Below are 24,155 nucleotides of genomic sequence, written 5' to 3'. Positions count from 1 at the left end.
TGAATTTTTAACTATCAAAGATAAAAAAAAAAAAAAAAAAATTACACAAGAAACTTCACCATCTTTACGGCCTACCTCAGTTTTTGCTTATCGTGGATCAATCTGATCCACAATAGAGTCAGCCAAATACAATCCAAGAAAGGAAACAAAATCCAACTGAAACAACCCATGAAATAATAGGGGTCCAGATCAAATTATGCCAAGATCTCATAGAAGTTGGAAAATTTCTTAACATGCAGCCCTCCAGCATAAAATAACATTGGTTTGATGGTTTATGATATTTTTTATTTAACAGTTTTATTAATTATTGTCCGCTTTGCTCTATTTAAACACTACATAATACAATAAGTAAAATTTGCATAAAATGTTTTTACAGATACAAATGAATGATTTTGGAACAATTTATTAAGGAACAAAACTGATTTAGTTTATCACATTAAAATTTCAAGTTTTCCATAGATATTTGCAAAGGAGCTGAAAATAATAATAATATATTAATATATATATATAATTTTACTTAGATAATAATTTTAAGATTATAAACATATGAAATATCTGAAAATATTTAAAAATCTAAGCCTTATCACGTAACATTAATCAATCATAAATGATAATATTTTAAATTTAGATTTAAAATATTAATTTAGTTATATTTTACTAATTGATTTCACAGTTTAAATTCAATAAAGTAGTTACTCACTTGTTCCATTTTTCCTGAACAATGTTTCAAAGTGAGATATGACACACATTTGAATGTATATCTACAAGAAAACATTTAAAATTCTTACCCAAATATAAATTTAGAGCTTCTTTTTTAAGCATATTTAAGACGCTTTACTGTAAATTATATTTTTTATCTATAAAAATATAATTTGTATTTTCAATAGTAAATCTATAGAAAATATAAAATTATTTACCAAAACTGGAAGAAGAACATAACTGAGACATGCCAAACCAATCAACCAGTTACGGTATGCTTCGAGCTTTATCTTAAAATAATAAATAGATATATTTTAATACAACAAATAAATTAGATTAAGTAACCGAACTCTAAATAAGAACTTACTGCACCAATTGTTAAAACAATTACGGCAACAATATCTAATAAAATATCGACAAACCCGGTCACTATCCATGGCACCATAAACATTCCATTTTCCTTTACAAATTTAAATTTTAACACAAAGCAATATTTGTAAGTTTAGACAAATAGTGGACTCACCTGTCGAGCTGCAGTAACTAAAAGATTAGAAGTAACCAGATGCAACAAGCAATATAATGAAGGAAAGATGAACAACAGACTATTAACTGAAATAATTTAGAAAATATTGATTTAATTTATTTGAAAGGCCACAAAATGTTTCTCTACATATCTGTAAAGTATGATTGTTTATAATTTTAGTATTATATTTAAACAAATTTAAAACCTATGTTTAAAAATAACATTTTAAAACTGTTCTAGCAAATTAGAAACATAAAAAAATTGTTTTAAAACATCAATTTTAACAAGTACTGTATTTAAATTGTTACATAACACTTGCTATCCTGATCAGTATTAAAAATACAATGAACCCCAGATATAATGAACTATCAATGGACTGAGCTAAATCATTCCCTATATCAAGACATCATTATATACATAAAGAATGGGACAAGGACCTACAAAATTGTTTATTATAATAAAAATTCACTAAACTGTATAAGATTGTCTCTATATCATGAATTACCTGCATGTATACATATATATAAAATTATACTTGACACTTTATAGATAAATTGTATTGAATGCTACGAAATTGATGGGATGCTTGTTGGTATGCCACTAGCTTGAAAAGGTTAAGTAGCATTGGAATAAACTAAAACTAAAAAATGGCATAATTTGGATTTATCAGCACAATTACATTAATTAAATACATACGATAATCCGGCCTCACATTAGTCCTCCAGGTGCCGGATTAACAAACTTCTACCGCTTAAACCAGGCGCGTCGTATATACATTTATTTAAATATTTCTGTGCATTGATAGCAAAACTTGATTTAAGTCATACGAAATGAAGTACTGGAATTTTTAAAAAATAAATCGATATTACACAAATTGAGTTTGCAAGATTACAGATATAATTTAAAGAAAAGGCTATATTAAAAGATTCCTCGAACGTTTATTTCGAAAATTTTAAATAGCTTTTAACATTCTGTTTAATTAAACAAATGGCGAAAAATTAAGGAATCGAAATAATTTCTATTTACAGTTACACTTTAATTTTTCATAAATCCTTCTTAGACGAAAACAAACACTCATGTCAAAATAAATGATTCAGTTAGACGGAGTGATGAAGAAGCAACCAGTTATGGTATACGACGTTATTTCATGGAAGTTGAAATTAGAAACACCGAGTTGTGCTAGTTCCAGTCATTTCATTGTGTAAACTTGCGAAGATATTCGTCAGATATTATTTATGTTAGTGACACAAATTAATTTCACTGTACTTCAAGTAGAAAGTATGAAAAGCCGACAGCCTCGTTGGTTTGGCAGAAGCAGAGTGGCGCAGTGGGAGCGTGCTGGGCCCATAACCCAGAGGTCGGTGGATCGAAACCACTCTCTGCTAAAGTTTTAGTCTTTTTTTCATTTCCTCCAACTTTGTCGTTTCACGGTTTTCAATTCTCCGCTCTCTTCTTAACGGAAACGCTGAAGTAAATGGATGGTGTTATTTCTTCCTTTCGGTCCCGTTGCAATCGAAACCAAAAATTTGCCCTCAAATTTCTTTTTCTTGGAAACATACATAGGCAAGTGTAGAGGAGATACCACTGCTATAAAACTCACCATTGCTGTTGATCATCGAGTACGAAAGGGTGAAGTAAGATTCGTCATCCAAAATGAACTTTTCAGAAAACTTTCTCAATAAACTTTCGCATTTCGTCTTTGCCAATTATCTTTATATGTCCGTTCTGTTTGGAATTACATGTTTCTTTCTATATTTGTGTTTTTACTTTCAAAGCTTCGCGGGAATTTTCATTTTCGAAGCTACAGATCGAATTGAAATCTTCAAAGGTCTTTTTCAATCCTTTCAACATTGCTTTCGTTAGAATTTTTGCTTTTCTATCAGATCCCTTTCTTTACTGTGGTAGTAACTCCCTCTGGAAACGGAGAATGAAATGCAGGTATCCCTAGTACAACACTACATTCCTACAACACAGTTCGAAAATTGGAGACCTCATACAGAACGTCACAGTTTTTAAGTGCAAACACCGTCATTCTGTATATATATTATTCAAGCAAGCATGCGTGTTGTCTCATATTTGCCCATGGATTTTAGAATATTGACATTTTCAACGTTGTTTCGTGTCTTTCGCCCAGCTCTCTTTAATGAGAACTGATTTTATAGAATTTTTTCTTTCTTACCCTATCTTCTATTCTAGCTTTCCTATAAATCAGGTGCAGGGTTTGTGGTGTTAGTACTCCAAATGAACCTAAGGACTGTCGCTGTGTTTTGTTTTTATAGATTAAATTAAAAGTTATTACATAAAAAGTTTCTTAAGATCTCTTAGGCAAATACAAAGAAATGAGAATATCAGATTTTATAGAAAAAGGGTAGATAAAAATCAAGACGTTGCTGATACTTCAGCTTAAAGAACGATCAACATTTACACTTTACATGACATACCACAATAATAATAACGATTTCGTCTTTATCCAAATATACTGAAATCGTTTCTAAAATTGTAATGTATTCGTTGCAGCAGCAGCAAAAGTTTGTCGTCTAACGAATAAGGAAAGAAAGCAGATCTTCAATTAGCCATCGATTCAATTCGTTTCAAACTTAAGAAAAGCAAAAATTTCCCATTTCCACTGCGTTACGAAATTGAAATGCTCAAAACAATGAACGATGTAAAAAGTAGCAAAACAAAACGGTTAGCAGAGAGTGGTTTCGATCCACCGACCTCTGGGTTATGGGCCCAGCACGCTCCCACTGCGCCACTCTGCTTCTACCAAACCAACGAGGCTGTCGGCTTTTCATACTTTCTACTTGAAGTACAGTGAAATTAATTTGTGTCACTAACATAAATAATATCTGACGAATAACTTCGCAAGTTTACACAATGAAATGACTGGAACTAGCACAACTCGGTGTTTCTAATTTCAACTTCCATGAAATAACGTCGTATACCATAACTGGTTGCTTCTTCATCACTCTGTCTAACTGAATCATTTATTTTGACATGAGTGTTTGTTTTCGTCTAAGAAGGATTTATGAAAAATTAAAGTGTAACTGTAAATAGAAATTATTTCGATTCCTTAATTTTTTACCATTTGTTTAATTAAATAGAATGTTAAAAGCTATTTAAAATTTTCGAAATAAACGTTCGAGGAATCTTTTAATATAGCCTTTTCTTTAAATTATATCTGTAATCTTGCAAACTCAATTTGTGTAATATCGATTTATTTTTTAAAAATTCCAGTACTTCATTTCGTATTCCGTGAGAAAATGGCTTAAATTTATGCAGAGAAACATTTCGAATATTGGTTTTAAATCCACACACTCTTTCGATAAGAAGAAAGAGGAGAACGTGTGTCTTCAGATATACCGCTAGCCTGGTCGTTTCGTCGCGAAAACGATTCCAATACTTAGATTTAAAAAAAAAAAATATGGAACGCTTCACGATTTTGCGTGTCATCCTTGCGCAGGGGCCATGCTAATCTTCTCTGTATCGTTCCAATTTTAGAATATGTACGACCGAAGTTGTACACTGAGTATTACGGGTCGACCCTATATATACCAACAACTTCAACTCGCGCGTCTTCACGGGTGTGTTTACGTTTATCGTCAGATAGCAGTTAATCGTCACCCTGTAGTTTTAACTATTGCGGTTTATTTTAAATTCGAACGATTGCTTTTCGAAATTTCTTGAAATTCTCGCAGATAAATTATTAGCTGACGATCAATAGTTGCTTAAATGCTGCAAAGAGAACAATTTCTTTCTCACTTAATCGCTTTACTACGAATTTGTTCTTCTTTCACCTTTATATTGAATTCACTTTTTGATACGCACGTAATGAATGTTCTGTTTGCTGCAACAAAACGCTAATAATTTCGCCGAATTGTGTTTAAGCTATTTTATTAATTTTAATTACAGCAAGTAACAGTTACTCGATTAATTTGGAAGTGTCCAATATTTGTTGTAATATAGTAGTTTCTGACCTGTAAATTTTTTATGCTTTTTTAGGTTAATGTTACCTATGGTTCCAAAATGGCGGCTCGTCTCTGATTCCAGCAAATAGAAGAAAGGAAACAGTGGGGACGCACGTTCTAACCTAACCTAACCTATTCTAATAAATTACCATAATTATTACCAACAAAATTATTAGAATAGGTTAGGTTAGGTTAGAACGTGCGTCCCCACTGTTTTTGGAACCATAGGTAACATTAACGAAAAATTCTCAATAAAAATGAAAATGTCGTTTTCGCTAGTTGAAACAGCCAACGTTTGTTTTCTAACGAATAAAGATACAAACAAGATCTTCAATTTGCATATCGCCGTCGTTTCCATTCGGTTCAAACTTAAGAAAAGCAAAAATTTTTAGTTTTCACTGCGTTACAAAATTGAAATACTCAAAACGATGAACGATGTTCGATGGAAAAAGTAGCAAAACGAAACGGTTAGCAGAGGGTGGTTTCGATCCACCGACCTCTGGGTTATGGGCCCAGCACGCTCCCACTGCGCCACTCTGCTACGAGTAGTCCGTCACTACCGAAATTTAATATTATCAACGCTCCTTATACGTAAATTACCGTGCCAAATTTCGTTTCTGATCCTTTCTACTATCCTGAGATATTAAAAGAAATAGAAGCCAACACACACACACACATATATACATATCCACTAAACTATTTTGTTTTTTATTGACTTTTTGGGTTCGAGGAGTCACAACACGTACAGATTTACAAAAATCTTTTTGAATCAAATGTGACACGGTTCCCACACTGTACTTTTCCTTGTTATATATACATAACAGCTGGAAAATGAATCACAAAGACTATTTAATATTCAAAAACGTTTTACTAAGTGTTAGTTTTTTTTATTCATGCTTTTTACTGAATCTGTTAGGTGTCAGTTACTTACGTTAAACAAATACTTGCTGTTTCGATTTTTTTTCTTTCCGCTACACCATGGAATTTCAGGCAACTGATAATACGACGTCTTCTTTAGTGAATTTTGTATACTGTAATAATAAAGTTTACTCTATGTATATGTCAGGGGCGAATCTTGACCAAAATTTTTGGGTATGCTGAAAGTTATAACAAGAATAATAGGCCCATCTCTAGCACTAAACAATAGGCAGAAACGTTATTTGGTATGAATAAAAAAGTATGGACTATTATACAGCCTATTATATCTACACATGAAATATATTATAATGAAAAAGTACTAAAAATTTATGATAATAATTCAAATTTTGTGAGTCCTTGACACTGGAGGCCCGGGGCTTAAGCCCTATTAGTCCCTATGTAGATCAATCGCTGTACACAATACACGTATGCTGACTGACTACCGCAAGCTTTCGATACAATTTGGCCGTGTTAAATGCTTCGAATGACGTCATGCGCGCGCATTAGTTTGCTGGGGAAAACCTTTGTACGAGCAAGCGATCGAGTTCCCGCAAGCATCGTATTGACTTAAAACGGCCTGCCGCTAGCTGTCAATATAAAAGAAACACAAATGATAAAAGAGTTTGCACGTTAGAATAAATTATTATTGGCATATTTGTTTTCATATAAAAAGTATATTGACAGTCAAAACTTTCTCTTAAGCATGCGGCGATTACTAAGCAAGCCCAGAGAATTCGTCCCTGTTGACCACCCTTTATTTTCATGCAATTTTAATGAAATTTCCAGTACATTTTATAGTAAGATATCAACAATTATTGAACAAGTTTGGAGAAAAATTATTAATAAACAAAAGAGCTAGATACTATTAGCAAACATAGAAGGTCCAACATTAATAAAGCATCTTGACTTATGATATCTTTAAATTAAAATTAGTCGCAGATTTTGCTACCACTTTTGGAAACAAACTGAAAAATATGATTAGACTTTAAATTATCAAACTTATTAGAAAATCTCATCAAAGTTACATGAAAATAATAGAGTTTCTAGGCAATCACTATATGTTCTATTATTGTTGGAAGGACTGTACAGTACATTTAAAATATAAGTCAATATTGAAATTTTCTAAACAGTTAAATATTAATTATTTGTACTGTTATTACTTTATATTGCAATAATTTTTATAATTCTAAAACATTTCATAAATCCATTATTTTTTGAAATCTAATCCAAACTTTTATAGAAATTTCCAATACAATGTAGAAATCCATTTCATAAAAATACAAAACATAAAATTTAATCCATTCTAAATAATCAAAATAACACAGGAACTTCATAAAAATTGATTTAATAAGTTAAAACAAATCCCGTCATTTTCCTTATTAAAAAAAATTGATGGGATAAGGCAATGTAACACATGGGCTATCTGGCAAATGAAGATGCCTCGCGGAAGGACTTTCTATTTAGATGTTAGACACGTGACAAATTCCATGCAGCCAGCCGGTTGGTATGGCACGAACCCACGACCAGTAAATTGGTCATAAACCCGAATTTTGGGACTGAGTTCTACGGCTTTGTTCATTCGGCCACTGGTAGACTTCAAGAAACGACAGCTGTGTTTGTTTGAAATTGAGCGTGTTCTATTAACCCAGATAAACTTCTGTAATATTCCCTATTTAATTAATATTTGCAATTTTGTAATTTTATCATTTATACATACATGATTTTATTTTTTAAAAAAGTAAAAAAATAAACCATAAATATAAACCATTTTTCTATAACCAAAATCTGAAAATTTTGAATATAAATTTTTCTAAACGTTCATTTGTAACATCTTAATACGGTTTCTATAAAAATTATTTGACAATTTAATTTGGTTACAGCTTGTATTTTTAGAAAAATGTAATATATACATATCTTACAGGTTAAGTTTCCTTCCAATTCGTCATTTTGTATAATAACGGGCACGCCATAAATTACTCGAATGACGCAAGCCAAAGATATCAAACCAGAAAACGTCTGTTAAAAATAATTACCGGTATTTATTAAATTAATTAATTAATTAATTAAAATTAACTCTAAATTATAAAAAAAAATACAAGAAAATAATTTCTAACATATCTTAATTATTCTAGAAATTACAAATCCTTAATATTAATACATTAAATGCTTTTGATTAAAAATATATAAATATACAATACAATTAAAGTCTATAAGCGGTAAAATGCGGGTTATAAAACTTATCTTTTTATCTGGGTGGATAATTTTATTAGTTTTTAATTATATTTCCGCTGTTTAACTCATAAAAGTGTAAATAGATTTTTAAAAAGACGTGGTATAGTTTCTAATAATGCAATAATTACCTACTTACTGCACTTGTATAGCCCACAATTATGCAAAATTTTTGAAGATTCCACCTTTTGAAATACTTTTCTATAGTTTCCATAACGATCATAGAGATGTCTGAAAGCATAAGTAACCTTATCTACGTTCTTATCTAAATAGTAATGCTAATAATTCAATTATCACAAAATTCTAGGCAATATTAAGCTAGAGGAAAAGTAATTTTAATCACTTTTGTACACATTTTTATAAGAATTTAATTCAAAAAAATTATTAATATTTATCTTCGCTTGCTCAACTCATTGAAAAAAATTATATTATTAAGATAAAATTTATTAAAAATTTCTGTTTTAATTTTATTGTATTAAAGCTTAAATATAAAGATAAAAAATAGAAATAAATCAAAATGATATTCTAAAAAAATAAAAAGAAACGTATTGATGGAAAGAATTGGAATATTCGAATGCGAAATTGATTCAGTTCGAATTTGATGGAATATTATTTCGAATTTTAATACTCCTATTGAATTTTTCTCTATTTTTAACGGTTTTTAACGTTCACTAATAAGATTTTTATCGAAAGATTAATGTAGAATGCCAAAGCAATACGAAATCTTTCTGTGTCTTCTGTGGAAAGAATGGATGTTTATTCGAAGGGATTATGTTTTAACTTTCGTTGCTATCCTCCTGCCTGCTTTGTTATATGCTCCAATTTTATTTATAAGAAACTATAATACAGAATTAGTCATCAAGCAAAGAGATATCACGTATTACACCATCTTCGATCCTATGGTTTCTAATAAGTTGAAGGTGGGCACCGAAGAACAATTATTTTTATTCGCTCCTAATAATAATATTACAGCTTCTTTAATGAGAAAAGTATTTGAAAGAATTGAAACCAAATTTTACATATTTCCCGGTGAGTTTCTTTTAGTATTTTAAATATTTTATTTCAAATTGTTAGTAAATTTCAATGTTAAATTATATAATCTTATGTTGTAATATGGTTTTAGTTTAATTTATGGCATAATTTTTATAGAATTAGTAGGCGTTATAAATGAAAAAGAGGTAGAATTTATAGCAAAAAAGAGAAAGAAAATAAGAGGGGCTGTTATTTTTAATCATTTAAATTTCAATGGAACTGGAAAACTTGATTATAAACTCCGTTTTCCTATTTTCTATTCAATGATTACGAGAAACCATTTAAAAACTTTTATTAAATACCGACATTGGTACATGAAAAATGGTAACAAAAATTATTTTAAACTTTAAATAATGTTTAATAATTATCATTTTAAGTTTTTTTTTCAAATATAGAGTTTTTTAGTAGTGAGTTTCTATTATTACAACACGCCATCGAAACGACTTTCATCGAAATGGTTCAAAACGAATCAAAGAAAAGCTTCGTGGTACGTCAAATCTATAAAATGTTTATATAGTTTCTATGGTAGATATTTTAATAACAGTTATAATTATGGCATAGATGGAACTTCTTCAGCTTCCTACATCCTCCTACAGCGGCTACCAATTATTAATCATCCTTGATTTCTTGCCTTATATTGTAGTCTATGGTCTGCATTTGTGCGTGGTTGTCATACTCATAAACTCGTCTGCATACAAACGAAGAGAAAGAGTAAGATTTTCATTATTTATTTTAAATTCAGTAAGAGAAAAGTACAATTTCAGTTTTCCTACTAGGAGATGTTACTTGTTTCTGGAGTCAGTCACTATCTGATCTGTGTTTGCGATTTCTTCGTTAGTCTGTCATTAATTATGCTATCTTTATTGTTGCTTCTGATTGAGATTTTCTGTTTGAAGAAGGAAGTTAACATCCTTTCGCATACAGAAAATAGTGTATTTTGCATAATCTTCATGATATACGCCCTGAATGCCTCTTTATTTATAATGTTCCTGTCTTCCATCTTTCAACATCGTAAGTTCAACCTCCATTTTATTATCGTCCGAATAGAATCTAGATATATAATGGATAATTATATATTTTCAGCCGATATAAAGATACCATTTTGTCTTTCTGCGTGGATAATTACTCACACTATTCCCACTATTCTTATATTCCCTCGTTACAAGAGAGATCTGAAGACCATTTACAAATTTCTCTTTTGCTTGTTCCCAAATGTGGCTTTGCAATGGATATGCAGGATCATATCACTGTCAGAAACTAATGGTAAATGATTTTATTCAGAAATATTTCGCAGAATATTTCAAGAAATGGAGGATTTTTACGTATTTAGGTAAAGAAGTAACATGGAGCACGCTAAACGATTCAAGTTTTGCTGATGGTTTTACCATCAGTCAGATAATTATGATGATGTTTATATCTTCTATCATTTATTCTACAGTTTTTCTTTTTAAATATTATTTTTTGAGTTATTTCCAGCATCCTTCGATTGTTTCTGTCAATGTAAGTAACCGCGAGAATTGTTGATCTTGCAATTTAAAATATAAAATTATGTACCAAATTACAGGATTATAATTGGAATTTAAAGTATGAGCAACATACAAAAAATGATGAAAAATATTTCGATGATAAAGATGTTTATGTAAAAAGTCAAAAAACTGGAATTTCTGTGCAAAATTTACATAAGGTATATAATATAGGCCTATAATTTCATATAATTTCATACATTTAATTGATATTTAATTAAAATGCAGTAAATATCATTATGTATTTTTTCAAATTTTAGAAAAATCAACCTGGAAAATTTCCCATCTTAAACAATTTGCAAATTTATTGTCGCGAAAGTCAAATTACCACAATATTGGGACATAAAAATTCAGGAAAGTCGATGTTAACACGTATTAGTCTCGGTTAGTAATTTCTATTCTGAATGAATACGTGCTATTTTAATCGATTAATTACATTTATTTTAAGGTTTAGAGATCGCAGATAATGGAGAAATCTATGTAAATGACGAGAAAGTAAGAGGAGGATGGAATAACAAAGGTGCTATAGGCTGGTGTCCGCAAGTAAATATTTCATATTCTATGTTAACCGTGGAAGAAAATCTACAATTTTTTGCTCGGGTAACCTCAAATACTTCAAATTTAACCGAAACAAAAAATTAAATTTTTATTATTTTTATTGTAAACACGAAAATTCAGTAATTGAATTATTTTTCTTATTTAGTTACATGGTAGCAATTATTCAAACAGAGAGAACATCAACAAAATTTTAGAGTTATTAAAATTATATCCCATTAAAGATATCTTAGGAAAGTTTCTTCTTCGTCAAGAACTCAGAAAACTTTGCATTGGAATCGCCATGATTCATGATCCTCGAGTACTTTTTTTTACTTCGGGTAATTTATTTTTACATATTTTAAATTGCTTTTTACTCATTTTATCGTTTTTTTATATTAAGGTTATAATTCTTGATGAACCCAGTTTTGGCTTTAGTTCAAAAGGAACATTACATCTTTTAGATATCTTGAAGACCATTTGCCATAATAAAACCATTTTATTCCTCACTCGTTCGAAACACGAAGCACTTTTAACTGAAAGAATAATTTTTCTTGTACATGGAAATATTAAATGTTCGGGATCTTTAGAAGATTTACAGAAAAAATATAGTAATTTTTAATATTTTTTTCGTACGCAACACGAAAAATTTATATAATTTAACATCGAGAATTTCTTGCAGAATGTGGATCTAGGGTTATTATTGATGTACAGAACGGAAGCCAATACGAAAGTGTTGTGGAATATATTCATTCTCTAACCGAAGAAGTTAATATTATAAAAAGTAACAAAGAAATAATTGTCTGGCTGTTTGCATCCAATAGAATGTATATAGTTAATCAAATAATCCAATTTGTCGAAGGAAAGTTTCCATTCAAAATATTTAACGTGACCATGGCTGATATTTTAGGAAGGTAATTTTGAAATTTTTGTATGTTACCGCGTATCAGTTTTATTCTTTTAATTACCCAATAAAATATACTATACGTATTTAGTGGCTTTAAATATTGTAATTTAATTCGTGATCCTCCATTAAAACCAACACTTTTGTGGTGAAAGAATAAAGTAAGCCTATTAAACAGTAGAAATGTAAAGATAAATCATGATGTAGCAGACGTTCAAAGACAAGAAAACAGTGGAGATAAATTCGGGGTGTTTTGTGTGATCGAAATCAACACGTAAAATAATAACAGAACTTTGAACTCCTTGATAACAATATAAAAATAAACGGTTTGTATTTATAGATTTTACATAGGAGTTTCGAGATCTTGTGACTTAAGATATCAGACTACAGCTTCGGTCTTTAGTTTTAAATTTATTATTTATTTGATGGAGAGGGAAAAGCTTTTCACCAAATAAATGAAAATTTGTATGTTTGTACGAGTTAAAATTTGGTTTTGATCGTTTTAACTTTAAAAAGTATGCATCAAAAGGAGTAATTTTAGTTCCAAAGAAGTTATATCAACGGAAGCTATTTTAAAGCTTTGAATCTAATATGACATTATTTCTGATACAAATCTCTGAATCTAAAATGGCGCTTATCGAGGAGGATAAACAGTTTTACGCACTACAGTAGACCCCCCTATAACACGGTAGATACGTTCCGTGTTATAGGGGGGGTCTACTGTAATTTTAGTTATGTTCGGCACGCCGATTTTAAGCATAAATCTTGAATATGGACTATTGCTTACGCTTCTATAAAATAAATTTACAAGATCATACATGCATATTTCTTTTTTTTTAAACAGTTTAACAAAACTTAAAAATGATTGTTCTTGTTCAAACTCTGTTAAAATTCCGAAAGACTTAAAGAGTAAGTATTTATTGATTTATTTAGAATTTAAATAAATTTTTTTATATTAAAATTCAATTTTTCATTCTATTCCAGATTATATCATTAGTTATAAGTATGAAAACCAGAAACTAAAACGGTTCTTTCGACAGTTTTGCATCATTATATGGAAAAAATACGTTTTGACAAAAGCAAATTTGGTACAATTTCTTTCATTCTTTTTCTTAGCCTCGATATTATTTATTATGACATTTTGGTCAGAAAATAAAGCAAAGTTTCGCTATTCAACCGAATTCGTTAACATAAGCGACTTCTCAAATATTCATAATTTCGAGTTGTTTTATTCAATAGATAACTCTATCGTAGCTAGAATTTTGGAAGCAATTTACTATGAAAAGCTAAGAAGCGAAAATGTAATGGTATACAAAATCAAAGATTTAACTCTTCACGCTGTTGAAACCAATAAGAATTTCATTGAAGAAGTCAATTCGGTAGGTGCCATCATCAATAGTCGCACTGGTAGCATTATTTCTGTTGCTGCTTTGTATTCAGGAAACGTTCCACATCTTTCTTCTCTATCCATAAACTCTTTCAGTAATGCCTTTCTGAGATTTGTAACTAGAGACGAATCTTCCTACATCAAAATATCGAGCGAATCTCTGGAATCGCTGTCCGATCGATATTTTTTGTACCTCCCCGATAACGTCTATTTAATTTTCTTCTATCTAATTATGCCATTTGTATTACAATTAGTTTCTGGTCAATTATTAATCGATTATTGTCGGGAAACGTGTTCATCATTCAGGAGATTACAATTGATGACTGGTGTCAATGTCCAACTATTTTGGATTTCGCATTTTATATTTGATTATTCTGTATATTTTTTATGGACAATATGGACTCTTCTGTTGCTAATATTGTTTAAAGACGATTGCTTTACATTTTTTTCATTTAAATATTTCGGTAAGTTATTAATTTAAAAATTAATTTAATTAGATTAATAAGTAATTCATATAATTCTTCTATCAGCTAAAATCGCTGCTATTCTCTTTGCTTATGGATTCTTCTACCTCCCTTTAATTTACATCTTGTCATACATCTACAAACCAGAATATCCTAAATTTCTTTATAGAATATTACTCAAAATTTTATGGGGTATGAGTTTTTAAAGTATTTTTTACTTAAAAAATATTTTAAAAATTCAGACATTACATTTTTCCTTTTCAGACATTACTCTAATGATATTCATCATGTTGGTTCTGAGTTCATTAAAAGAATTTTCCGTCTTTGTAATCAAAACATTTTTTCATTTATTTCCAACTATATGTGTTGTATGGAGTCTAGAAGATATTTATGTTCACATGTTAAAAGAAAATATCTGTCCCGAGATATTAGAAAGCTTATTTTTAACTTGTGACAAACTGAGAGATGGTTCCCTCTTATACGCGTGCTGTCATGGTATGGTTTTCATGTAAATTTTTTAATATAACTAAATATTGATGATGATTTTCTTACAGAATATAACACTCTACAAAGTCAAAATGTCTATTTAGAAAATTGTGCCTTTATGGTTATTTTTGGGATAATGTATTTTACAATTTTACTCTGTATCGAGCATCATTTTTTCACCTTCGTCAAAAATAGATATCAAATACTCAAACGAATGTCTAAATATCCAGCAATTGTCATATCCGAAGATTTCTCTCGAGAAAATATATTTATTGTGAAAAATCTTCGCAAAAAAATCCATCTAGATTTTAACATTCGTAATGTATCTTTCGGCATCGAGAGATCGAAATGTTTTGGCATATTAGGGCCATCCAATGCTGGGAAATCCACTTTGCTGAAATGTCTTGTAGGAATTATATCAATTGACAATGGAATTATTCTCTTCGATGATTATAATATTATGTTAAACTATCAAAAGGTAAGAATTTTGGAAAAGTAATGTTTATTTGTTGCTTTTTATATAATTTATAATTTTATAGTACCAATCACAAGTTGGATATTGTCCTCAAAATGAAGGTTTATTGTGGAACTTAACTGGCAAACAGACAATTAAATTATTTGCAACTCTTCGCGGGATTGAAAAACATCATATTCCAAAAATAATTAATCATCTGTTCAGATCTCTTGGGCTAAATGAAGAAGATAAATTAGTGAGAGAATATAGGTAAGAATGAATGCCTTATTTGCATTTTTATAATATAAAAACTTATTTTCTAACGAATTTCTTGCAGTGGTTGCAATAAAAAACTGTTGTCAATTGCAATATCTCTTTTGGATTATCCTCCCTTGATATTTTTAGATGAACCCACCTCTCATATGAATAACAATATCAGAAATTGTATCTGGAAGACGTTATTAGAAATCAAGAACGATCCTTACTTGCAGACTTCTTTTGTAATTACTACATCGAAGTGAGTAACGGAATGTATGCCAAATTAATCAGTTAGAAATCTCATGTAACAATTATTTATACTTTAATATATTATATGAAAATCACTTTCATTACTAAATCACATTTTATTTTTAATTGATTTTTTAGTTTTGACGAATGTACGAAACTTTGTGACCGAATGGCCTTCTTGGTCAATGGAAACATGTATTGTGTCGGCGATGTTTCTGATCTTCAAGAGACGTTTTCCATCGGTTATCTTGTAACCATTTTCATAGACGATTCAAAAATCGATTCGATAGAATTAACTGAATGTATTGCTAAGATTTTCGAAAAAATCAATTCGGTCATATTCGAAGTTTTTGCAGAAGCGGTAAGTAATCAAATTGCAATTGTACAGTATTGGTTAATGCACTCAACTAAGTTGTATATTATAAGACTAATTCTTATTCTATGAAAAAGTAGATTTTGAAATTTCAATTGGCTCCTTCAGATTCCATAAGATTGTTCAGCTACTTTAAAGTTCATTTCGAAAAAGATAGTTTCAATTATGTTCTTGCGTTTCTCAAGATTCTTCGGAGTTTTTACGTCTTTCTAAAGACGGCAATTTCAATTATGTTATGTTTTATTTTATTTATTTTTTACACATAAACAGAGAAGTCCCGAAGAACAATTGATATCTGCCCCTCCAAATTATGTTCTTCAAGTTTTACGAAATTCTTTAGCTTCTTCAAGTATTTCAGTTCTTCTTTTAAGAAATTATTATTATTCAATTACGGTATTCAATTACATTCTTCGGGTTCTACAGTATTCTTAACCTTTTAATTAATCTGTTGAATAAACATTACTGTATTCACTTTACGAGTCGTCTCGTGTGTCAACTTTATATCGCCGTTGCAGAGTTGGAAGTTTTTTCAATTTCATAAGGTTCTTCGAATTTTTAAATTGTTTTATTAAGAAAGGCAATTAAAATTCATACAGCAGAAAATATCCTGAGCTTATTTCATTGTTTTTTACTAAGAAGGAAAAATATTTTAGTTTTTTTTTATTTTTCCGTTCTATGGGTACTAATAGAAGCCATGTTCATTATAGCTTTATTCAGGCCCACAATGAAAACATCCGGCATATTCGAAACTACTCATAAAAAGTTTCTGAGAATCATGTCCGAACTCGAACCGGGATCTTTCAGAGAGTCAGGATTATGCAGGACTTTGGGCATGATTTTCAGAAACCGCTTCCATACGCATATATTGATATATATATGGATTAAGTGATTAATGCGGGCATTACTTGTTATGTCCGGCCATAATGAAGGATGACAAACAAAATGGGAAATTGTAATAAATTCACGTTCGTTATCATAATTTATCACATTTAGTGTCTGTTGACTATTAAAGAATTTAATGTAATTAATATATTTATATTAATATTATGCGTATAATAGAACGTGTTGTTCGCAAAACATTGAAATAATTCTTAACGAAGAAAGTAGAATTGTAGAATTTTTTTAAAAATCAAATTGCTCAAAGTGAATGTAACTTTATTCATAATGAATGGTAAATTTAATAAATTAATCAATATTTATCAAGCTGTGGGGCCATTTTGATCATTATTCATAACGGATAGACATTATAAATAACTATCTATTATTCAGCTTGCTCATAACCTCTATAACCTAGTATAATTAATAAATAAATATCGCCGAATTCATTGGGCTTGGTTAATTAAATTAAGCAATTTGGAGTAAAAGTAAGCAACTAAGTAGCCATCTTGAATTAAATCTAATAATTAGAATTAAATTAAAAAATCCAGAGTGGGATTATTTTCGTTTGAGTCTTTTTTCCTGTGGGTACTAAGAGGGTCTTTTTAAAGCCAATCGTTGGTTCAATCAAGCGCACAATGCAACTGGGTGATGAAAGATGCGGTCCGACCTGTCCGAGACATTTCACCCCAAAAAATTCACAGGATTTTTTCGACTGCTCCGATTCGGTCTACAGAGCAGAAGGTTGATCCTTAACCGGCTCGAAGCGGGACTGGAACTCGCTGTTCCTGCTAACTGTGCAATTGGGTAAGCAGGAGTAACGGGTTTGGTCTCCCTATGGATCGACCGCTTCCAAAATATTCTAAACTAGCAGGTAGGCCCGGCGTTGCTCGGGCAAAAGTAACGATAGCGAAGATTAAGATTATTACGTTATAGTCACAAAAGAAAGAGAGTAATTTCATCAACAAACTAAGTATTTCTAAAGAAAGATCGAATTTGAAAATCGAATATTATAATATTGTTCGATTTTCACGACGTGTTCTCATTATATCGTTCGATTTTCATCGAATGTTCTAAAGAAGAAAAGTCGAGAAAAACCGAACTAATCTGTTTAAATTTGAAAATAGAATATGTTCTAACATATTTTATTATGTTATTATGTTATTTTATTATGTTCTAACATATTTTCTAACATATAACATTTCTTTTTCTTTTTTTTTTCTCCAGCGCCCGTTTTTTCTCCATCTGCGTCTTGCACGTCGCTTTCTCTTAACACTTTTATTGTTACGTAACACTTTCATTGTTGATGGAAGTGTTAAGCCTTAATCCTGTCCCCCTCTCCCCGTGGGAAGAAATTTCGAAAAATCCCTTCTTAGTGTGCGTTTTTGTGACGTACCGTAACTATGTACCAAATTTCAACTTTCAACTCTTAACCGTTTGGGCTCTTAACATTTCCATTGTTACGTAACACTTCCATTGTTAACACTTCTATTGTTGACACCTCCATTATTACTTCACACTTCCATTGTTGCTTCACACTTCCATTGTTGATGGAAGTGTTAAGACTTTATCCTGTCCCTCTCCCCCACGGGGAGGAATTTCGAAAAATCCCTTCTTAGTGTGCGTTTTCTTAACATGCCCTAACTGCCTACCAAATTTCAACTTTCAACTCCTAACCGTTTAGGCACGTCTCGATAATGTATATAGAAGCTTTAATCCTGTCCCTCTCCCCCGTGGGGAGGAATTTCGAAAAATCCCTTCTTAGTGTGCGTTCACTTAACATGCCCTAACTGCGTACCAAATTTCAACTTTCAACTCCTAACCGTTTGGGCTCTGCGCTGATTATTATTATTATGTTGGGTTAAGTGAGATATACTCGGTTAACACCGGTGGCTGTGCACTATGCCGGACCAAAGTCAAGGCATAGTAACCAAAACAGAAATTAAAGAAGTGTATCAGTGTGTGTGTCTGTATTCAGGAATTTTCTCACAATATGACATGTATTCAATATAGTGGCCTTCTGTAGTGTGATGTATGTGTTTCTATTCAATTGTAATGTGCCCAGGCTTTTGTGTAGTGTGTGTGGTATGACACCTGCAGAAGAGAGAACAACAGGTACAATAAGCACCCTATCCATCCTCCACAGATGCCTTATTTCCTGGGCAAGTTTGTGTACTTGCTAATTTTTTCAGTGCATGCGTTTTGTATATTGTGAGTGTTTGGAATGGATATGTCTAATGTATGTGATTTTATTGTGTTTGTCAATGAGTGTGATGTCTGGTCTGTTGTGGTAAATTGTTTTATCTGTGATTATGGCTCTGTCGTAGTACATTTTGTGCGTGTTGTTTTCCAATACTGTCTGCGGAATGTATTTGTAGTATGGTTCGTGGATGTCTACTAATTTGTGTTTCTTTGCAAGCTCTTTGTGTATTATATTTGCTACTTGATTATGTCTGTGTAAATAATCTGTCTGTGCCAAGAGCTTGCAACCAGAGGTGATGTGTTGTATAGTTTCTGGCATGATGTGACATTTTCTGCATGTGTCATTTGTGAGTGTTGCATCTTTGAGTATGTGTTTTCTGTAGTTTTTAGTATTTATGACCTGATCCTGTATGGCGATCATGGATCCTTCCGTCTCCCCAAAGAGACATCCCCGAGCTAACCAGCTGTTTGACGCAGTTTTGTCAACAAAATCATGGGCCAGATCATAAGGATGCCTGCCATGGAGTGTCTTTCGAGCCCACGATTGCTTAATGGTGTCTATGCTTTTTATATGTTGTGTTGTGTCCATATGATGTGAGTGTAAGTTTAATGGTGTGTTATTCGAGTCTGCTAGAGTTACTGCTTTATGTAATTGTGATGTTTCTTGTTTTTTATAGAAAAACTCTCGTAGTAACTGTATTTGTTTGTAGTGAAGGTTAACTATGTCAATCAGGCCACGTCCGCCATCTTTATGTGGAAGGGTTGATCTTTCTGTGGCGGATTTAGGATGATGTTGTTTATGCTTAGTAAGTGTTGTTTTTGTTTTCCTTTGGAGTTGCTCAAGATCTGTGTGAGTCCAATGTATAACTCCAAAAGAATATGTGAGTACTGGGATGACATATGTGTTTATTGCTTTAACTGTGTGTTTTGCATTTAACTGTGTTCTGAGAATAGCATTTAACCTACTTTGGTATTCTTTAATTAATCTTTGCTTTATTTGTGTATGTTCTGTTAGTTTGGCCTGTTGGAATCCTAAATACTTATAGAACTCGCCCTCTTCCATGGATTCAATAACGTCTCCATTTCCAAGTGCAAAATCTTCTTTCTTCAGGATTCCTTTTTCTATGTGAAGTGTTTTGCATTTATCTAGGCCAAATTCCATTTGTATGTCCTTGGTGTATGAATGTGTGGTTTGTAGCAGTTGATGAAGTTGTTTTTGTGTGGATGCATAAAGTTTTATGTCATCCATGTACATGAGATGTGACAGTGTATACTGTGTTGTTTTTTCGTGTCTGATATTGTAGCCATATTGTGTGTTGTTTAACATGTTGGATAATGGGTTCAAGGCTAGGCAGAACCAGAGAGGACTCAAGGAATCTCCTTGAAAAATTCCTCGCCTAATAAAGATTTGGTTTGTTTGTATGGAGGTGTTATGAACCCTGAGATGTAGTGTTGTTCTCCAGTGCTGCATAGTGTTTTGGAAGAATGTAATGAGTGATGGATGTATTTTGTACATGTGTAGAATATGTAGCAGCCAACTGTGTGGAACACTGTCGAATGCTTTTCTGTAGTCTATATATGCCATGTGTATGTTTCTGTGTTGTTTGTGTGCTTGCCGTAGAATGACTGAATCTATGAGTAACTGTTCTTTGCATCCCCTGTGATTTCTACGGCAACCTTTTTGTTGTTCCGTTAGAATGTCGTGTTCTTTAACATGTTTGTATATTTTGTTTGCGATACAGGAAGTCAATAATTTGTAGAGTGTTGGAAGACATGTAATTGGTCTGTATTGTGTGGGGTCTGTGGTATTGTTGTTTTTAGGTTTCATGTAGGTGATGCCCTGGGTAAGAAAATTTGGCATGTCTTGTGGATTGATGATGATGTGTGTTAGGTGTTTAGCTAGTTCCTGGTGCAGTGATGTAAACTTTTTGTACCAGAAATTGTGAATGTTGTCTACACCAGATGTCTTCCAGTTGTGTGTTCTGTTAACAGTGTATTGGAAATCGTGTATGCTTATTTCAGCACAGGGCATAGTTGGTATGCTGTGCAAGTTTCTGTTCTCCTCTTCAATCCAGCCTGCTTCAGCATTGTGCGTGACAGCACTGGACCAAAGAGAAGACCAATATGTTGTGAGTTCTTCTTCTGTTGGTGTGCCACTGTGCTGTGTATCAGTGTTTACTTTGTTATTAATTTGTCTGTAAAAGAGTTTTTCATTGTTTGTAAATAATTTATTTTGTTGTTTTCGTAGTGTACATGTTTTGTATCGTTTGAGTCTACGTGCTTTGGCAGCAAGTTGTTGTTTTAGTGTATCAATGTATTCTGTAATGCGTGTGTTGCGACGTTCATGTTTTGTGTGTGTTTTTATTTTCTTGAAAATGTTTTTGAGCTGTTTCCGTAATTTGGGTGATATGTTGTTTTTAGTGTATTGTGTCAGCCTGCCTAATTGCTGTCTAATGTCATTTATTTGTGTTTCTATTCTTCTCTGCCAGGCAGGCTTGTGATAGAATTGTGTTTTCTGTGTATTTGTCTGTGATTGTACCTTCAGTCCATGGTGTGTCACTACTGTGACTGCCCCAGCATAAACTAATGTATGAATGTCTGAGAATGTAGAAGTTAAATGAATGTAGTGTGGTAGTAAGTGAGTGTTTACATAATTTAGTGTTTTTCCTACTTCCTTTGACGTGTTGATTTTTGGTATTCGTGGTCTTTGTGTGGGATCTGTACCTGTATATTTAGTGAGTGTTTCCTGAAATATAAGTGAGAGCGTATTAACTAAATCCAAGTCTATGTTATCAGTGATGGATGAGGAAGTGTCTGTAGTATCTGCTAGTGGTAATTGTTGTATGTGTGTTATTATCAATGCTTGTTGCTGGATTATCCTGACAGGTTACATGATCTTCATTAATGTTAGATGTTTCTGTCTGTTGATGTATTTGATCAGCAACCTGTTCTTTGATAAGTTCAAGTGTTGTTTGTGGGATAAGGTTGTTGTGTATAATTGTTCTTTTTTGATCAACAACCCTTTGTTCAGTGACAGTGAGATGAGGATACTGTTGTGTGAATCTATGGTGTAGTTGTTGTCTGTATGCTGTCATGTTTGTTTCGAGTTTTGTGATCATGTAGTAAGTACGGATGATAAACTCGTTCATTTCTACTGTCCATTTCATCCGTTGGCGTGGTTTTCCAGCCTTTGTGGTCTGTGGATGCATTGCCACAGAAACACGAAGGCTGGGTTGGTTCCTCACATCTGTTGAGGGCATTGCAGTAGCCATGCTTGGGCCAGTGCTGCTTTCGCCACCGGTAACCAAGGGAGACTGTGGCCTATTTTTCGAACGTGAGCCTCTGCCTAACTCACGAACGCGGACCTTGTTAACCCGGGCGACGTCCGAGCCGGTATCACATTTAGATCTGGTTACTACCATGATACATAGCTCCACAGAATGTGGGTGTGTGGTCACTCTTAGCTTCATTTCTCCCTATAGACCTTACTGGCATGGGTGTCCCTACCAGGAGCTTGTGCTCCAGCCTGCATTGCCCTATGGATCAGTAAAATTACTGGGCTCTCCCACCACGACCAGGTGGTGACCCCGGGAGAGTTTTTATTATTATGTTGGGTTAAGTGAGATATACTTGGTTAACACCGGTGGCTGTGTACTATGCCGGACCAAAGTCAAGGCATAGTAACCAAAACAGAAATTAAAGAAGTGTATCAGTGTGTGTGTCTGTATTCAGGAATTTTCTCACAATATGACATGTATTCAATATAGTGGCCTTCTGTAGTGTGATGTATGTGTTTCTATTCAATTGTAATGTGCCCAGGCTTTTGTGTAGTGTGTGTGGTATGACACCTGTAGAGGAGAGAACAACAGGTACAATAAGCACCCTATCCATCCTCCACAGATGCCTTATTTCCTGGGCGAGTTCTGTGTACTTATTATTATTATTATCAACTCGTCTCGATTATATATATAGATTATTAATTTAATTCTAGTTATTAAATTTAACACAAGATGGCGATTTAATCGCTTACTTTAAATCCAAATTACTTTATATATTTAATTATTAAATTTTGGCCGGATGAATCCAGCGCTATTATTTGATTAATTTATAATTTCGAGTTTAGTTCATTGTATAATTAAATAATACTTTTTAATTATATATCAATACGTTTGATTAATATTTATAATTGCATTTTTATACTTATAGCAAATTTTATGTTATCATGTACGCGATTCTTCAGTTCAATACACTTATCTGTTTAAGTTACTCGAGAGGAAAAAGAACTATTTTCATGAATGGTGGCTAAGTCACGTGTTAGATAGCAGTAGTTTGCAAGAAGTATATAATAAATTTATCCTTCTCCAGAATACATATTAATTTAATAAAATGTCTGCAAGTCCAATGTATTATATCTCACAAAAAATTAATTTCTCTGTTACAGTAAATATACATATTAGAACATAAATAAAATCGAATTATAAATGAAAACAGGTACTAAAGTTCAATATTATATTGAAAAAATAACTTTTGTTTTTTACTTTTCAGTTTATTTATGTACAGTACATTTATTTTACTTGAAATAAATACATTTATGCTATATTTGGGCTATTCTATTAGTTTATATTTCAAATAAATTAATTCTATTCAAAATACTGAAACATCTCTAGTGGTCAAATCAAAACTTATTACACTATCAAATTCAAATTTTTATATGATAAAAGAAAGATTTTATACTCAAAGAACTTAAAAAAAATTTTTTTTAATTAATTAAATTTGGTTATAAAATTTAACTCGTCAAATATTAAAATAATTTAGCGTTATATTTTAACCAATAAAATAATTTAGTTAATAATTGTTATGGAAGCTTCTGGCAATTATATGCGGTATAATAGTTTGCAGCAATGAAATAGTATTATTAAGTTTTTGAATAAATTAAATTTAATTATAACTCGTCAAGTATTAAAATAACTTATTTACGTATTTTAGCGACAAATTGAATTTAATGATATGAACATTCCCCTAGTGACTAAATTAAAACCTAATTTAAATTTAAATTTTTGAGGATAATATGGTTAA

General features: G+C 31.6%; 2 protein-coding genes and 1 non-coding gene across 5 annotated transcripts; 1 reads left to right on the top strand and 2 right to left on the bottom strand.

Moving 5' to 3' along the window:
- Positions 1 to 74: 74 nt before the first annotated feature.
- On the bottom strand, positions 75 to 8,704 carry LOC136977496 (uncharacterized). The gene is made up of 8 exons (XM_067272993.1): positions 8,681 to 8,704; positions 8,477 to 8,568; positions 8,028 to 8,124; positions 1,223 to 1,308; positions 1,067 to 1,159; positions 918 to 989; positions 701 to 761; positions 75 to 474 (listed from the first exon to the last, which is right to left on the bottom strand). The coding sequence occupies exons 2-8, from the start codon at positions 8,558 to 8,560 to the stop codon at positions 437 to 439; spliced, it is 531 nt and encodes a 176-aa protein (XP_067129094.1). The 5' UTR covers positions 8,561 to 8,568; positions 8,681 to 8,704; the 3' UTR covers positions 75 to 436.
- LOC136977503 (U6 spliceosomal RNA) lies at positions 4,641 to 4,746 on the bottom strand. The gene has a single exon (XR_010881098.1). It is a non-coding gene; the product is annotated as a U6 spliceosomal RNA (small nuclear RNA).
- A 166-nt stretch (positions 8,705 to 8,870) lies between the features above and the next one.
- Positions 8,871 to 23,616, top strand: LOC136977415 (ATP-binding cassette sub-family A member 17-like). Of its 3 annotated transcripts, XM_067272885.1 has the most exons (22): positions 8,872 to 9,366; positions 9,487 to 9,693; positions 9,765 to 9,856; positions 9,931 to 10,080; positions 10,146 to 10,380; positions 10,453 to 10,632; positions 10,700 to 10,869; positions 10,934 to 11,053; positions 11,153 to 11,276; positions 11,341 to 11,492; positions 11,596 to 11,748; positions 11,830 to 12,037; positions 12,109 to 12,340; positions 13,175 to 13,239; positions 13,315 to 14,181; positions 14,248 to 14,373; positions 14,446 to 14,676; positions 14,736 to 15,145; positions 15,207 to 15,391; positions 15,459 to 15,638; positions 15,767 to 15,989; positions 23,286 to 23,616. In XM_067272885.1, exons 1-22 carry the CDS (start codon positions 9,042 to 9,044, stop codon positions 23,454 to 23,456), a joined length of 4,806 nt encoding a protein of 1,601 aa, XP_067128986.1. In that variant the 5' UTR covers positions 8,872 to 9,041; the 3' UTR covers positions 23,457 to 23,616. The 3 variants fall into 3 exon arrangements, 2 of the variants coding, with proteins under 2 accessions (XP_067128986.1, XP_067128987.1); XR_010881083.1 differs by lacking the exon at positions 23,286 to 23,616 and having other exon boundaries at positions 8,871 to 9,366; positions 15,527 to 15,638; positions 15,767 to 15,782; XM_067272886.1 differs by lacking the exons at positions 13,315 to 14,181; positions 14,248 to 14,373 and having other exon boundaries at positions 8,873 to 9,366.
- The last annotated feature ends 539 nt before the right edge of the window (positions 23,617 to 24,155 follow it).

The sequence above is a fragment of the Centruroides vittatus genome, unplaced genomic scaffold, assembly GCF_030686945.1.
Source record: "Centruroides vittatus isolate TY-2023 unplaced genomic scaffold, ASM3068694v2 contig_459, whole genome shotgun sequence".
In the NCBI taxonomy this organism is placed as follows: Eukaryota; Metazoa; Arthropoda; class Arachnida; order Scorpiones; family Buthidae; genus Centruroides; species Centruroides vittatus.
Note: the sequence above shows the minus strand (reverse complement) of the source record. Positions and strands in the feature narration are given on the sequence as shown.